General features: G+C 41.4%; 1 protein-coding gene across 3 annotated transcripts in view; it reads right to left on the bottom strand.

Annotated features, from left to right (window-relative positions):
* Window positions 1-17,232, bottom strand: part of kif6 (kinesin family member 6) — a 273,774-nt gene that overhangs the window by 46,110 nt on the left and 210,432 nt on the right. For all 3 annotated transcript variants that reach the window (XM_020044540.1, XM_029125384.2, XM_013131828.4), the window contains 3 exons: window positions 17,008-17,143; window positions 13,632-13,690; window positions 11,677-11,751 (listed from right to left, as the gene is read on the bottom strand). In XM_020044540.1, the coding sequence (XP_019900099.1) occupies window positions 11,677-11,751; window positions 13,632-13,690; window positions 17,008-17,143 (270 nt within the window). The remainder of the gene's footprint in view (window positions 1-11,676; window positions 11,752-13,631; window positions 13,691-17,007; window positions 17,144-17,232) is intronic.

A 17,232-nucleotide genomic window follows, 5' to 3' on the forward strand; every position in this document is an offset into this window, starting at 1 on the left:
TGCTCAGGTTGTGTAAGATCACATTCTGACCACCCAGTCCAACTGACGCAGATGCCGGTCACTTGAACTAAATACAAATAGGATTAACAAGCGTATACAGGTAATTAAAGCTGATTAACAATAATGTCAAAAGTCTACTTACCAAGATTTGGAGGTCCAAAAATGTGTTTACCAAACACGGTCAGTGTTCAAATCCGCTCAACCTAAACCGGAGATTTAAACAGGCAATATGAAAGACAGCTAAAAATGAATGGATTGCGCAATTGTAAAATTGATTTACAAATTCTTAAAAAGTTGCATCACAATTCAAATAAATTACTTCAAATAAAATAACTTGTACTTACAACAGAAACGATATACTCCACGCTTGAAACACCAGCTGTCTTTAGCGGATGCTGCGGGGTTTAATTACTGTCTTCACATCGCAGCCGGGGGCTCCTCCAGCAAGTCACGCCTCTTAACTTTGTCATTGGTAACATGTCATCGTTCTTCACGTTAGATTCAAATTGTGTTAGAACTATACATACAATGATACAAATTCAGGATAAAACTTAAGTATTTAGTTCTGATTTTTGTAGCCATTTGGCAACCAAATATATTGCTATATCATGTCTGGTAGAACAGCCGTTCTCGTTAATTTTCGCGGCTCAGCCGTGACATCACGTCATAGAATTGTATATATTAACGATAAACTCATCTGCTTACATATAAACGCTTGCTATTGTCACCATATCGCCATTAATCAGTTCAACATTTAACAAACACAGGACCATAATACAGCAATACAAAATCAGATTTCGCGAGTTGTTCATTAAGAGAATGCAGCACATCTTCACCTGGAAGTGACAGCATAACCCCATACTAACACAAATACTATAGTATTTTTTTTAACCAACGTTGCCTATTATTAAACATATCTACCAATGTGTAGAAAACAATCTTGCGTTGATCTCTGTTGTACAATTTCAAAAGACGCCTTTACGATTGTTTTAATTACCTGAAATAACCTATCCTTACCTGTCAACGATTCCCCGTTGTTCATGCAAATTTATACGCGACCTTGCTGGTAACTTTGTAACGTTTTGCCTTATAATGCAACTTAGAAGTTAATGCTGACTTAAACAACCATTTTTATTACAAAACTCAACATTGCTCATACATACACTTGTTTTTATTTATAACAATATTTTAAAACCCCCCAACCACGACACAATCCACCTTTGCGAAATGTGTGGTTGGCCCGGGGCCATGGTAGCTCCTTCAAAATAATAGCATTGCTCATGCGATGTTAGTTTGCTGTAATGCTGTGTTGGACTTCAAACCGTGAGACACGGGATGGTTTCTAACCTGCATATACTACAGTGTATTAGTGGTTATTTAGGGACCATTACCATTGGGCAGATATGACCTTGAAGCCCATCTCTTGTTAAAATGAATGTTGGGCTGAAAACTATCCAAACTCGTAAGTCCCGTCCCAGCCCCTTCTTTATATCTTACAGAAAAACACGTCTCTCACGTGTAACTCCGTGTTTGTGGAAAAACACCATGTTACAACCACATTGCAAAACATGGAAGTTTACATCTGTACCACAAGGCATTGGAACCCTGGCCCCCTTTTGGTTAACACCAAACACCTTACCGCTGACACAACACTTATTTACTGCCTGGGAATTTAACATTCCGGAACCCTAAGCCCCATTTGTTAATCATCAAACATAACCCACCTGTTATAACACTAGTCTGGTTTGCACATCAAGCGTTGTAAAACATCAAACACTGACACATCAATGTAATCATAAATAACAAAGTCACCGGACATGCATACGTCACTCCTGAAGTCCCACCCTAACATACGGCATACCGGAAGTCCCACCCTAACATACGTCATACAGGAAGTCCCACCCTAACATACGTCATACAGGAAGTCCCACCCTAACATACGTCATACAGGAAGTCCCACCCTACAAACCGGATGTCACGCCCACCTGTCACATCAATATGGAAGTCCCGCCCCCCAGGGCCATAAATCACCATTCTGACACAATATACCCTACACTAACTACTATCCTGTTTCTGATCTCCTTCATATGCCTTTTTCAAGGCGATTTTAAGAGGAAGACCTACACCTAAGCTGGATGGGCTGACCAAGGCTGGCAAAGGTTTTGTGCGGCACTGTAACTACGACCGCTATGACTGGCTAACAGCTAGGACCGAGCGTAACAAGCTATTTTGCTGGCCGTGTTTGCTTTTTAATACCAGTGAGGGAACATGGAACACTAAAGGTTTTATCAGCCTTAATAGCTTCACCAAGGCAGCTATCAGGCATCCGAGCGACACCTCCCAATGGTGGTACATTTGAAGACATTTGGTGAGTCCAGGGTGGATTTGCAACTGGATGAGCAGTGGAGACGAGAGACAACCCTGCACAATGAGAGAGTGAGAAAAAACCGGGACATCCTGAAGCAACTCATTGGTTGTGTCATCTTTTTGGGACAGCAAGAATTGTCTTTCAGGGGACATAAGGGGAAAGAGTCCCTGAATCGAGGTAATTATTTGGAGCTATTATCTCTGCAATCAGAATATGATGCTGACTTGCGACACCTCCTAGCCACGGCCACCGTTTTTACGGGAACATCTGGGAAAATTCTAATAAATGCTGTTGTTGAGGTGCTAAATGATGCCATCAAAATAGAGATCAACAACACCAAGTTTGTCTCAGTTATGGTGGATGAGACCACAGATTTCAGCAACACCGCACAGCTGTCATTTGTACTTCGGTACGTTACTGACACCGGAGTAAAAGAGAGATTTTTTAAGTTTGAGGATGTCACAGAAAGAAAACAAGCTCATGATCTAGCAGCTTCAGTACTTCAAGTGTTGGGCACGTACGATTGCAAAACAAAGTTTGTGGCACAGTGTTATGACGGAGCTGCTGTAATGGCATTGGAACTTCATGGCGTACAGGCGTGCGTAAAAGAAGAAATCCCTCAGGCTCTGTTTGTGCACTGTTATGCACACACATTAAATCTTGTGCTGTCTCAGGGAGCATAAAAGGACATAAAAGGATTTTTTTTGAGAATCTTGGAGAATTGTCTGCATTTTCTACACGTCTGGATGAGTTTTGCGAGAGGTGGCTGCCGCGAGTCTCTGAGGTGAGATGGAACTTCAACTCCAGGTTGGTGGGCACGGTCCATGACAAAAGAGCTGAGCCGGTCGAGCTTTTCCAGCACATCCTTGATCACGCGGAGGATTTTGACTGTGAAATGGGACACTGGTCACAGTTGAAAAGATTTGAGTTCTGTTTTTTGTCTTTGCTTTCATTGTCATTTTTGACTTTGCTGATGTGCTCTTCGGAATACTGCAAAATAAGAGCTTAGACGTGCAGTTCAGTCTGGCCAGAATTGGGGATTTTTGCCAGAGTCTTGAAGGTGAGCGTGGAAAATTTTAGCCATCTATGAGAGGACCGGGGGAGGCCGCGGTACAGCCGAGCGGAACTACAGGCAGAACAGACCCACACGCGCACCACAGACAGCTACACACAGCGCTAATCGACAGCACCATCACGCAAATCAGGAATCGATTTGAGGATCACAAGCGACTACTGTTTGTTGCATTACTGGACGCACAGCTGTTCACCAAGTTCAAGCAGACATTTCCCGAAACAGAGCTGAGGAGCCTGGATGAGAGCTGTGGCGCACAGTTTGACCTGGGCAGACTCAGAGCAGAGCTCAAAGTGATGTACAGCATGACAAACTTTCAGAGTCCAAGTGACCTACTGACATTTCTGAGGAGCACGGGGCTGGCAGTCAGCATGTCACAGCTTCATGCCCTCACATGCTTGATCGTGGCAATACCAGTGTCCACCGATCAGTTGAGTGATCTTTCTCAGCTCTCAAGCGCCTCAAAACGTATTCACGGAATGCAACCGGACAAACACGACTCTGCACTGGCATCTATTGCCATAGAGAAGGAGCTGCTCATTCATCTTAAGCAGAACGCACAACTGCATGAGGAAGTCATTGAACAATTCATCAGAAAGGATCGGAGGATAGATTTCATTCACAAGTAGGCCTAATGGGTGAGTGTTACTTCTTACTGTTTAGGAGAGATAAAGTTATTGCAGTATTTTATTTATATACATTTGTATTGCTGTTGTTTTGGTATAGATTGTGTTGCTGTGCCTAAATCTTTTTAATGGACAGTGGTGTGCGTGTGTGGTGTGGTTGTTCTGGGGGCCGCTCCTCCGCCCTCTCATGTCCCAGCCGCTCCTCCGCCCTCTCCTGTCCCGGCCTCAGCAGTGTCCTCTCCTGCCCCGGCGGCTCTGCCTCCCCTGCCTGTTCCGCCGGCTCCGCCTCCTCAAACTTTGAGACTAGCGCATCATTTTCTCGTAAATCATCAATGTAAAAAGACATAGCATCTTTATAACTCAGACCTCTTGTCATTAGATAGATAAAGAACACACAATGTTGTCCACACATGGTTGAAATAATGTACTGAACTGTATTCCACATTCTCACAGGTTTGCAGAAAGGCACTGATTGAAAATATGTAAAATCCGGGGAGTTTCCAAAACTGTCATAAAACCTTCCAATGCCATCGTCCGTTATGTAAATAGCCAGCCAGTTCTCCCCGGGGTGATTGCCCAGGTGTGTATAAAGAATCATCATTGAGGCAACATCTCGGACTGGTCCACTAGGTAGTTGGTCGCATGCCAGCACAGCATAGAAATTAGTCCTAGATGAAAATTGGTTCACCATACCGGTCAACTCTGCAGTATTCATTTCCACACCGTTTTTCTAATAGTAATTAACCATGACTTGTCACCGGTTTGACACTTTGATAATGGAGTCAAAAATCGAATAAACAACCAAATTAATTGTGTGGGGTAGTGGTTTTCTGAACCTCATCTCAAGTCGTACATTCCCTGACTTGATCAAGGATAGGTGCTGACCACATTCCTCATACGGCACGCAGTTGAATGCATAAAGGGCATAGCTGTGTAAGAAGTCAGACCTGTCAATAGCCAAGGTTTGGTCCTTTAGGTGTTTTCCTGAAGCTAAGGCCAATTGGTAAAATTCACACACTGCTGACCCTGTTGCGTAATTTGATTGGAATCGTTTGCTTGGAAATTTCTGACCATCTACATACAAAGCCATGAACTCCAAATTATAATATTTGAAATTAAATTGATTTTTGTGTAACTTCCTGTAAAACTGACATTGTCCACCAATCCAATGACAATATAAAAATTGGTTTTCCTGGTTGCAAACGCAGCCCCCTGCTGGTAAACTAAATGTCTTCGTACACAGTCTTTCAATTGGGTACTTGGCAGTGGTGTTTGAGCATGTCCAAGATTCACAGCTGGTGAAACAGACACTTTGTTGACAAATAGTGAAGCAGATAATATATGCAAACGATAAGGCAACATCCCTGGCCCCCATAAGGCAGAACTCATCTTTACCGCGGACCATCCTAACCTTTATGTCAACGCCGTTTAACATGAGTTTCTCTTGAAAGAAGATAATGCTATGAACAGGACCAATCATTTCAAATGTTGTACTATCCGCTGAATAGGCAGCCCTTTTCGTGAGTCCATCATTCTCGCCTGCAGGGTCCGTAACATCCATGTGACCTGCAGTGTCCTTGTAAAACAAACCAGCTGAAAACTATGTCTTTAATGTATGACATCCATAATTCAGAATGCTCTCTATAATGGCTCTGTAGGAATATGTGTTGCTACTCTGGCTAATTAAACGATCAACCAAGGAGACATCCACTTACGAAAATAGGGTGGCTATCAGGTAGTTGATAACTCTTGCCCCAACACTTGCCCCGGCATCAATATTAGTTCCGTCCGGTTTACTGACTTTTACACATAGGTACAACAAAGTATTCAACGTAGATCAACGTAGTCTTCGCCATTTCCTGCAATAAAGAACTCCAAAGGGGCTGCGTCTGATATTGCTGATAGGGTTGGTATTTTAATGAATGTATTTTTCTCAACAGATGTCTGTATGAAAGGAACTGTGAATAAATCCAACTCTATAACAACTCCATACGGTGTAGGAGTGACATCTTTCTAAAATGTATTACAACTTTGCGTTGTTCCCTTTAAGCGTCCTACGAGCACTATATCTTCTTTTAAACGTGGCTCTTGTTTTTGACTCATTCTTGCATTTTTTACTTTTTGGTAGGCTCCTCCTACCACGTGGTCTCTTTCTAACACCTTGAGTCATAACCGTCAATCCTGATCCGTCCTGCTGTTTTGTTTGTTGTGACAGAACACTGCTGACAAAATCGCCAACTATATTCCTTGCTGCATTTTTCAGATGTTGTTTTGCTTATGAGAACCCACGCTTCAACAAAGGTATTGCCCTCTGGAAAATACATCGGAAAAGGCCCCCTAGACCAGCCCCATACAATGCAGCGCTACCATGATACCCCGGTAAACCGTTACCGGCCTGTGTTGTGTAGTATTCAACATACCTTTGAGGATCATCATAGAGTTTCTGAGACTGCATCTAATAGTCTTTAAGATTGTTTGACGGGTCTGAAATGTAATTTTGCAATCACCTTCCCCACTACGAATGAAACCAGCTGATTCTGATCAGATTTTACTTCAATACAGATTTCATCAAACTGACTCTTACTAAGAAGTACGTAGTGTGGCTTGTCGTACGTCACTGTGACAACTTGGTTCTTTTCCCCTGCAATATGTACAGTTCTCAAAAGCGGGAAATGACTGTCACCAACTTTTTGATAATCAATTACAGTGGGGAGAACAAATATTTGATACGCCGATTGTGCAGGTTTTCCTACTTACAAAGCATGTAGAGGTATGTAATTTTTATCATAGGTACACTTCAACTGTGAGAGATGGAATCTAAAACAGAAATCCAGAAAACCACACTATGATTTTTAAATAATAAATGTGCTTTTTATCGCATGACATAAGTATTTGATCACCTACCAACCAGTAAGAATTCCGGCTCTCACAGACCTGTTAGTTTTTCTTTAAGAAGCCCTCCTGTTCTCCACTCATTACCTGTATTATCTGCAACTGTTTGACCTCGTTACCTGTATAAAAGACACCTGTCCACACAATCAAACAGACTCCAACCTCTCCACAATGGCCAAGACCAAAGAGCTGTGTAAGAAAATCAGGGATAAAATTGTAGACCTGCACAAGGCTGTGATGGGCTACAGGAAAATAGGCAAGCAGCTTGGTGAGAAGGCATCAATGATCATGAGGAAGGTGAGGGATCAGCCCAGAACTACACGGCGGGACCTGATCAATGACCTGAAGAGAGCTGGGACCACAGTCTCAAAGAAAACCATTAGTAACACACTACGCCGTAATGGATTAAAATCTTGCAGCGCACGCAAGGTCCCCCTGCTCAAGCCAGCACATGTCCAGGCCCGTCTGAAGTTTGCCAATGACCATCTGGATGATCCAGAGGAAGGAATGGGAGAAGATCACGCACAGTTGAGACAAAAATAGAGCTTTTTGGTCTAAACCCCACTCGCCATGTTTGGAGGAAGAAAAAGGATTAGTACAACCCCAAGAACACCATCCCAACCATCAAGAATGGAGGTGGAAACATTTTCTTTGGGGATGCTTTTCTGCAAAAGGGACAGGACGACTGTCTTGTATTTCGAGATCTTGGCCAACAACCTCCTTCCCTCAGTAAGAGCATTGAAGATGGGTCGTAGCTGGGTCTTCCAGCATGACAATGACCAGAAACGCACAGCCAGGGCAACTAAGGAGTGGCTCCGTAAGAAGCATCTCAAGGTCCTGGAGTGGCCTAGCCAGTCTCTAGACCGGAACCCAATAGAAAATCTTTGGAAGGAGCTGAAAGTCTGTATTGCCCAGCGATAGCCCCGAAACCTGAAGAATCTGGAGAAGGTCTATATGGAGGAGTGGGCCAAAATCCCTGTTGCAGTGTGTGCAAACCTGGTCAAGAACTACAGGAAACATATGTCTCCGTAATTGCAAACAAAGGTTTCTGTCCCAAATATAAAGTTCTGCTTTTCTGATGTATCAAATACTTATGTCATGCAATAAAATGCTAAGTAATTACTTAAAAATCATTCAATATGATTTTTAGGATTTTTGTTTTAGATTCCATCACGCACAGTTGAAGAGTACCTATGATAAAAATGACATACTTCTACATGCTTTGTAAGTGGGAAAACCTGCAAAATAGGCAGTGTATGAAATACTTGTTCTCCCCAATGTATGAATCTGACTTTGGCTCAGTAAGAGTGGCAATCCAGCCAGGACACTGACGGTTCCCGCTTCACCAAAACCAAGGAGAGGTGAGTGAGACTGTCATGTATAACAGACAGTCCAAGTCTGGACCACTACTGGCAACCATCACAGCCAGAGGAGCCGAGCTCTATGAAAGAGAGGTAATCATATGGACTGACTCATAGGAAGAGGGACACTTGACTTTGTTGTCACAGGGAGGTACATGTTTCTGACATTTAAGTAATGGTCCCACCATCTCTTTAATAGTTGTTGTAGCCTGTTTGCTGTGGACCAGGAGAATAATTAAACTGATGCAGTGTTTTGTCTTGTCCTTTCTCCTATAAGGACGGTGTGGCAGACCTCTAGCTCAATGCATGGAGACGAATTGGGAACAATCATGTGAAGTGAAACTTTCTGCAACCTTTCCCTTTGGTACTTTTTGAGTTCCAGAAACAGATTTCTAGCATAACAGACATTTGTTCGGGGAAAGGCGGAAGGCCTGACCACCTTGTTATGTCCAAAGGTGAGACAGAACAACCCTACTTGAAATTGAACCTTGTGCCCAACAGCAACAGATCTTAGGCACAGAGTCGCTTACTACAGAAGAAGATGAGACTATGTGCCAGGTAAAGGGAGAAGATTGGCGAGTAACTTCACAATTCAATTTAGACTTTGACATTGGTTGCGCTATATCAGGTCAAAATGGAACTAAATCCAATGGGAGTAAAGTTAAAATCGGGATGGGTAAAGATACATTGAATGGCTGAAACGAAAATATTCACACCAGAAGAAAACGGAAGGACTCCATTGGGAAAGCCCAAACTATTCCCACCAACCAGGAAAACTGGTGTAAAGATAACTGATCTTCCTTCTGCGAAGGAAGCAACAACTGATCAACCAATTGACAATGGGCCTTAGCAGTTGGCCCCAATGAACAACACGACAGATAAACATCTTAGGAAAGGACGGGCCTGGAAATTTACTCTGACAGCCGAACCGAACAAAGAGACCAGATGTCACCACACGTAAACGCACTTACACTGCACCTCAACACATCCACCACTCACCCACACACTCAAAGAACACATTCTGGGGGCTCTCTCACCTATACATTACAATTACACGACAGGCTAAATATCCCTAACAAGTTTTATGCTGTATGCATGTTCTTCAGGAAAAGAACTAATCAAGAACAGGTTGCTTTCAATGGTGTCCAGGTGCGATGGTCCACCATCTGTAGGGCCCGGGTGGTCCATAGGAGAAAAGGGAGGACCAACTCTTGTCCCGCCCTTGCCCCAATTCACAACCCAATTTAGACCAGAGGTAAGAAACAGACGAACTCTCTCTCCTCCATTAGTAAACCATACTGTTTGTAGGGGAGACAGAATAGCCCATATAGAATGTCTGTTTACCCCAGGATCTCCTGCAACTGTAGTAAGTCTTATTTGCTTCACCAAAATCTTCTGCCCAAATGTGTAAAACAGCTTTGTGGGACCAGGAAAAGAAGGAAGCAGTTATAGGCAATGATTGTCCAGAGAGAGTAATGATAAGCCATGTGCCATAAGATATAAAGTTGGGATTGTATTCTCTGTGATTAACCCATCCATATTAATCAATGGAACTGTGTTCTACTGTACTTTCTCCACCCCTGAAAGAGCTCCAAAACAAGAGAACTGGGTGAATCGCCCAGGCCATCAGGTGGTAGTGGTAAACTGTAACAGACCCAAGGTAACCGATCCACACCATGATTCATCCAAGGAGGTTTGTCACAACCTGCCAGTCTTTTTGTTCAGAACCATGCCGTTAAAGGCAGGACCAGTAACCTATATAGCCAACTTGCTCTCGCTCATGCCAGAGCCATCAAGAAAGAAAAATACGTAATATGTGGGCTGATATCACACAGTTCCACAGGGGGTGTGCCCCTTATTTCTGTTCCAATCTCTGACTGTGACACAAGTGCTTTATTGTTTCCCAAGAGTACCCAGCCGGACAGTAAATGTGGGCCCATGTACGGTGTGATGCAGTCCTTGGATCAGGTTCGTGATTTAGCTTTAGACGTAGAACATGTTGCTAATGTACCCACTAGGGCCTGCAATTTGATCTCTGAGGAGCTGGAAGCTGTACGCTTGCTTGCTCTCCAGAAGAGGGCAGCCTTAGACTATATTGCTGGGTAGTCTTTGAATGGATTGGCATTGTCATTATAGCCATAGTGGCCATAGGCCTGTTAGTACTCTTCCTACGTGCCAGTTGTCGAGTGGCCCTGAATGTAATGTAAGATGAATGCAACATGTTATCAGAAAATACTGGCAGACAATTTGCATTCTTCTGAACGAAAGCTGCGCATGGGATGCTCTTGGACTTTCCAGCACGATAATAACCCTAAGCACAAGGCCAAGTTGACCCTCCAGTGGCTACAGCAGAAAAGGTGAAAGTTCTGGAGTGGCCATCAGAGTCTCCTGACCTTAATATCATTGAGCCACTCTGAGGAGATCTCAAACATGCGGTTCATGCAAGACGATGAAAGACTTTGCATGACCTGGTGGCATTTGCCAAGATGAATGGGCAGCAATACCACCTGCACAAATTCTGGGGCCTCAATGACAACTATGAGAAAAAGACTGCACGCTGTCATTGATGCAGGGCAATACACAGTATTAAGAACTAAGAGTATGCAGATAATTTTTTTCTTTGTTACCATGTTTTGTTTTATGATTGTTTCATTCTGTTATGACCTACAGTTGAATGTGAATCTCATAAGAAATAAAGGACATGTATTTTGCCTGCTTAATCATGTTTTCTTCACAAATGATACATACAGTGAGGGAAAAAGGTATTTGATGCCCTGCTGATTTTGTATGTTTGCCCACTGACAAAGTAATGATCAGTCTATAATTGTAATGGTAGGTTTATTTGAACAGTGAGAGACAGAATAATGACCCAAAAAAATCCAGAAAAATGCATGTCAAAAATGTTATAAATTGATTTGCATTCTGTCATTAGCAGGTGTACGTAAGGAGCATTGGATCTGCATGGCGATAGAACATTTTGGACAAAGTTCCTAAAGATCATCAAAACAATAATATCCAGTGGGGAGAACCAAGACTATAATAGTCACGCTCACCAAAAGGTTAGTTAGCATATGACAAGATAAGCCAGGATTAAAAAAACTAAGAAATCACACAAACCTACATGGGGGTATTCACGCAGGATATTTTTTCTCCATTTCAGATTAAAGAGAAAGATAACACTACAGAAGGATTCTAGAAAGAAGGAAGTGTGTGTGTGTGTGTTTGCGTGTGCACATAGGTTGTCTGTGGTTAACACTGAGCTATTTGTGCGGGACCTTGAGAGGTGGGTCTGGGAACTCTAACGGGATCTCTTTAAAGAATAAATATTGATTATAGCCTCATCTTCGTTTCACTCACTTAAGGTTTTGAGCAGACTGAGTCAAGCCTTCACGTGCTGGAAAATCTTGCACATTAACGGTCAGAACAGGTTCTCTGAAAGACAAATGAAAAACATTTCAAACCTTGGCCACTTAAAGAGCCCATTTGAGGTAATCATTGCCACAAGCTAAAAGTAACAATTTACAACCTTGTGCGTAACAATGCATGTAATTCCAGATAATATCACTTTACATAGAACATTTTATAAACATAAACCACTCTGGTTTCCTGGCTGAACTGGCTACGCTAATGAAAACCATTGCAAATGAACCCTGAGAAACAGAAGTATTAACAGTTTATTTTCATTAATCATGAGTTTCTGCATGCACGGTTTGAATGCAGTTTGTATCTAGAGACTGAACTTGCTGGGGAAACTTCTTTGGGAAAAAATTGGGGTGGGGGGGGTTCACACCAAAACACAAATTTCACAAAATTTGGCCTGATAGGCAGAGTTGCAAAGAAAAAGCAATATCTCTGACTCCCCAATAAAAAGAAAATGGGTAAAAGAACACATACACTGGACATACGAAGATTGGAAAAAAGGCCAGCAACCCAGAGTTGTCTCTTTACTGTTGACATTGAGAATGGTGATTTGCGGGTACTGTTTAATGAAGCTGCCAGTTGAGGACCTGTGAGGTGACTGTTTCTCAAACCAGACACTCAAGTGTATTCAGCCTCTTGCTCAGTTGTGCACCAGGGCCTCCCACTCCTCCTATTCTGGTTAGAGCCAGTATGCGCTTTTCTATGAAAGGAGTGCTACACATAGTTGTATGAGATCTTCAGTATCTTGGCAATATCTCAAAAAGGAATAATCAAAAGCTTTGATTTGTCAGAACAAGAATAGACTTATTTTTTTCAGAAAAAAAGGTTATTTGTTTCTGGCTTGTGGATAATCGAATCCACAAAAGCTGATGCTGGAGATACTAAACTAGTCTAATGAAGGCCAGTTTACCGATGTGCTAACATAATTGCAAAAAGATTTACTAATGGATTACCAAACACAACATGTCACTTGAACAAAGGACTGATGTTTGCTTATGGGCTAATGGGCCTCTGTACGCCAATGTATATATTTCCGTAAAATATCAACTACTTCCAGTTATAATTGTCTGTAACATACAGTTCCGGAAAAAATTAAGAGACCACTTCTTTTCTTTGCTTTCCAAAAAAAGTCTAAAAGGAAGGTTTTGAGTGAGGAACGGAATGGTTACATTTAAGAGATGACAACAAATTGAACGCTTCTGTTCCTCACTCAAAACCTTCCTTTTCAACTTTGAACTGGTCAAATGGCTAAGTCTGAGGGACAAAGGAAACTGTTAAGATGTTAATCTGTTTGTTCTTTTGTTGTGAAAAGAGAAAGCCAAGGGGCTCTGGAAAGGTGGGTGATTCCTTTTTTGCCAGGGTCCAGACATCATTCAAGAACCAGTGTGTTGGACCTGAGTTCAACCACTGTTTCCTGCAATTGCTGTATGAAAAAGGTTACATTTGAGTATTCAGACTTTTCCCCATAATTTGTGCTTATTTCCATGACAAACCTATGTTTTTAATATATTTCAGAACTTCACTTTGCACGAATAATGGCACAGAGCATTTTTCAGAAAAGTTGGATAAATTAGCAAACACATTGAGAGGAATCTTAAACCCTGTAGAATCTCGTCACAAGTTGTAAAAGTGTGGCCTTTCGAGTGGCCTACTGGTCTAAGCCACTGACCCTGGCAAATGTATGGGTTGCCATGGATTTTAATACTGTTGACTAATGTTCTTCTCCTTCTTTCCAACACTTTTCTATCTGCACAATAAAAACTATAAAACTATTGAAACAATTTATTAAAAAACTTACAAAGATATACAAAGGTATACAAGAATATAAATTACATTCACCCATGTTACCTATGTCGTTTCCTTTCTATTCAAATAAGACTGAGTGGACTCACCCGGTAAGCACAAGGCTTGGACTTCGACTTTGTCTAACGCGGTCTTTTGATTTTGGGACCTGGTAAAAAAAAGATGAAGTGAGTTAGGTACACATATGCAAAGACAGCACAGACAACCCTTAATTAATGGATTGATCACACCTACAGCATTGGTGATCTTCAGCAACAACTACAGCGCTGCAGATAATGCATGCTCATAAAAAATTATGTGCATGTATTATCTGGGTATGTGTGCAACTAAAGTTCTGCATTCATTCTCATTCGCATTCTGGAATACAATTGAATTAATTAATAAGTTTAATAAAAACGATGAATGCATCACACAGAATGCAACTGCCCCTGCAACACTACTTTACTGTTACAAGCATGTATGTTTAAAAATACAGTTGTGCTCAAAAGTTTGCATACCCTTAGAGAATTGGTATTAGATGTACAATTTGTAAAGTAATCATCAATAGGAAGACAAAACACATCTTTTATTTCTTATGGTACTCACATTCAACTGTAGGTCGTAACCGATTGGCACAATCATAAAACAAAACATGGCAACATGACCCCTGTTCAAAAGTCTGCATACCCTTAGTACTTAATACTGTGTATTGCCCCCTATAGCATCAATGACAGCATGCAGTCTTTTGCAATAGTTATCTATGTGGCCTCAAATTCTTGCAGCTGCCCATTCATCTTTGCAAAATGCCTCCAGGTCATGAAAAGTCTTTGGTAGTCTTGCATAAACCGCACATTTGAGATCTTCCCAGAGTGGCTTGGTGATATTAAGGTCAGGAGACTGTGATGGCCACTCTAGAACCTTCACCTTTTTCTGCTGTAACCACTGGAGGGTCAACTTGGCCTTGTGCTTAGGGTCACTGTCGTGCTGGAAAGTCCAAGAGCGTTCCATTTGCAGCTTTTGTGCAGAAGAATGGAAGTTGTCTGCCAGTATTTTCTGATAACATTCATCTTGCCATCAATTTTCACAAGATTCCCCGTGCCTTTAGAGCTCACACACCCCAAAAACAGTGTGCAAGAAGCTGTGAGGCGTGTCAAGGTGTTGTCAGGCATATTGTAACCGAGCTTGTTTGCGGCATTGGCGTAGTAAAGGCTTCTTTCTGGCAACTCGACCATGCAGCTAATTTTTGTTCAAGTATCGTCATATTGTGCTCCTTGAAACAACCACACTATTTTTTTTCAGAGCAGCCTGTATTTATCCTGAGGTTACCTGTGGGTTTTTCTTTGTATCCTGAACAATTCTTCTGGCAGTTTTGGCTGAAATTTTTCTTGGTCTACCTGACCTTGACTTGGTATCAAGAGATCCCCAAATGTTCCACTTCTTAACAAGTGATTGAACAGTACTGACTGACATTTGCAAGGCTTTGGATATCTTTTCATATCCTTTTCCATCTTTATAAAGTTCCATTACCTTGTTACGCAGGTTTTTTGACAGTACTTTTCTGCTCCCCATGGCTCAGTCTCTAGCCTGCTCAGTGCATCCACATGAGAGCTAACAAACTCATTGACTATTCATACACAGACACAAATTGCAATTTAAAAAGCCACAGGTGTGGGAAATTCACATTTAATTGCCATTTTCCCCTGTGTGTGTCACCTTGTGTGTCTGTAACAAGGCCAAACATTCAATGGTATGAAAACTTTTCATCAGGGCCATTTGAGTGATTTCTGTTACCATTATGATTTCAAAAGGAGCCAAATAACTATGTGACAATAAATGGGTTTATATGATCATTATCCCAAAATAAAAGACATCGGTCATATTTTCAAAATCATTGCCAAATTTTCACAATTTCTGCCATGGTATGCAAACTCATGAGCACAACTGTAAATATGATATTTCTGTTTTAAAATATTTAAAACCCCTTTTTGCTTGGTTTCATTATGTAATGTAAAAAACTTGAAAAAGGTGATGGGTTATTAATACTTTCTGAATGCACTGTATATCAATCTAACATTTACCCCCAACAATGATCCATCAATTAGAGGATCACCCACATTTAAACATAAATGTACATACAAATACACATAATGGCCCTCATTTATCATTCTTGCGTAGAAACGGGCGTATATGTTGGCGTAATATTTTGCTTACACTCCTCTCATCGCCTGATTTATGAAACTGTGCGTACCTTTAAAATCCAGGTGTACACAATACCTTCCCTTGATAAATGCCGCGGATGAAAACGATCGTCATTAGAATAACACGCCCCTATATATTCAAGTCTCCGCTTCCCCCACGCCCTCATTTTACGCCATGGACACACGGAAGACGGCAAAAAAGAGAAACTTCTCTGACGTGGAGATTGAGACGATCACCAGGGAGGTAGAAAGAAATAAAATTGTTTCATTTGGCAGTTTAAAAAGCGGAATAAAAGATGATGATGTGATGTGGAGTACCATTCATTCACATTAATAACTGCATGACAATTTGTAATATTTGTCTTATTATTTCATGATATTTATCAATGACGTTTATTGTTATTTAGAATAAGAATGTCGTTATTATTATTATTTCTATTATTGTCTAAAAGAAGAAGAATGTCATTTTTATTATTTTGTCAGTCTGAATTATATTTTGGTAATTCAAAGCCTTTTATTACTGAACCCAGTCCATGCGCAACTGCCGGGCCTAAAGTTTGTAATTATGTTGTTGTTTTTTTTACAGTAGGTCATAATATATCACATCTTTTAGTTTGTCAGTGCGTTAGGATTTTCTTTTCTGCGCTGTTAAGGTTTCATTTCTCTCCGCCATGTCCATGTGCAATATTTTGTTGTCATCCATCCACCAAAGATCACTCCAAATATAACTATTAATACTGTTTTATTTTCAGTTTACATCTCTGCACTGGCATAACATCAGTGCACGAGGGAACTGCAGCAGGGGCTGAGTATACGGCTACACATTTTTTACTTGAGACAGGTCAAAATAAAAGTCTCGTCTCTTCACACATGCGCACAATTAACTCTTGCACAATTTTGGGTATACAACAGTCAGTATCATAATTAAACAACACAATATAACATAAATGATGAGAACATATAACTCAACATGCGCATTTCCGCACTAACTCAAAACGTGCGTACACCACCTCCTGAGCTGGCGTAGGATTTGAGAGTGCCGTACGCCAACGTCCATATTGATAAATCTCAAAGTCACCGTGGTTTTGGGTGTACGCTGGAAATTTGGTGTATGCACTTTTGATAAATGAGGGCCATTGTGAACAGACCCAAATACACATATTGTGACCCGTAAAAACAGACAAAACTGCCATTAACTGCCTTGACAAGCAATAACAGGCTTTCTACTTATGACAGCTTCATAAGGTATCATCACAAAACATCTGACAAAGCTAGGTAAAGAGGTCACCTGTATTCTGGCAGTCTCCTGTTCCCACCAATCCTGAAAGTCTCTCTGGAGTTTCACCTTTGACCTCTCCAGCAGCAGCTGCAGGTGCTCAATTTCTGTCTTTAATGTTTTCAGACAACCAAAGGTGGTCTTGTAACTGAGAAAGAAACATACATCTAGTAGTCTATACATTTCAAATCTTGTGAAGTGAATCCCTACTATTGCCTAACAAAAGTATTCACCCAT

This window comes from Esox lucius, chromosome 15 (genome assembly GCF_011004845.1).
Source record: "Esox lucius isolate fEsoLuc1 chromosome 15, fEsoLuc1.pri, whole genome shotgun sequence".
Taxonomy (NCBI): Eukaryota; Metazoa; Chordata; class Actinopteri; order Esociformes; family Esocidae; genus Esox; species Esox lucius.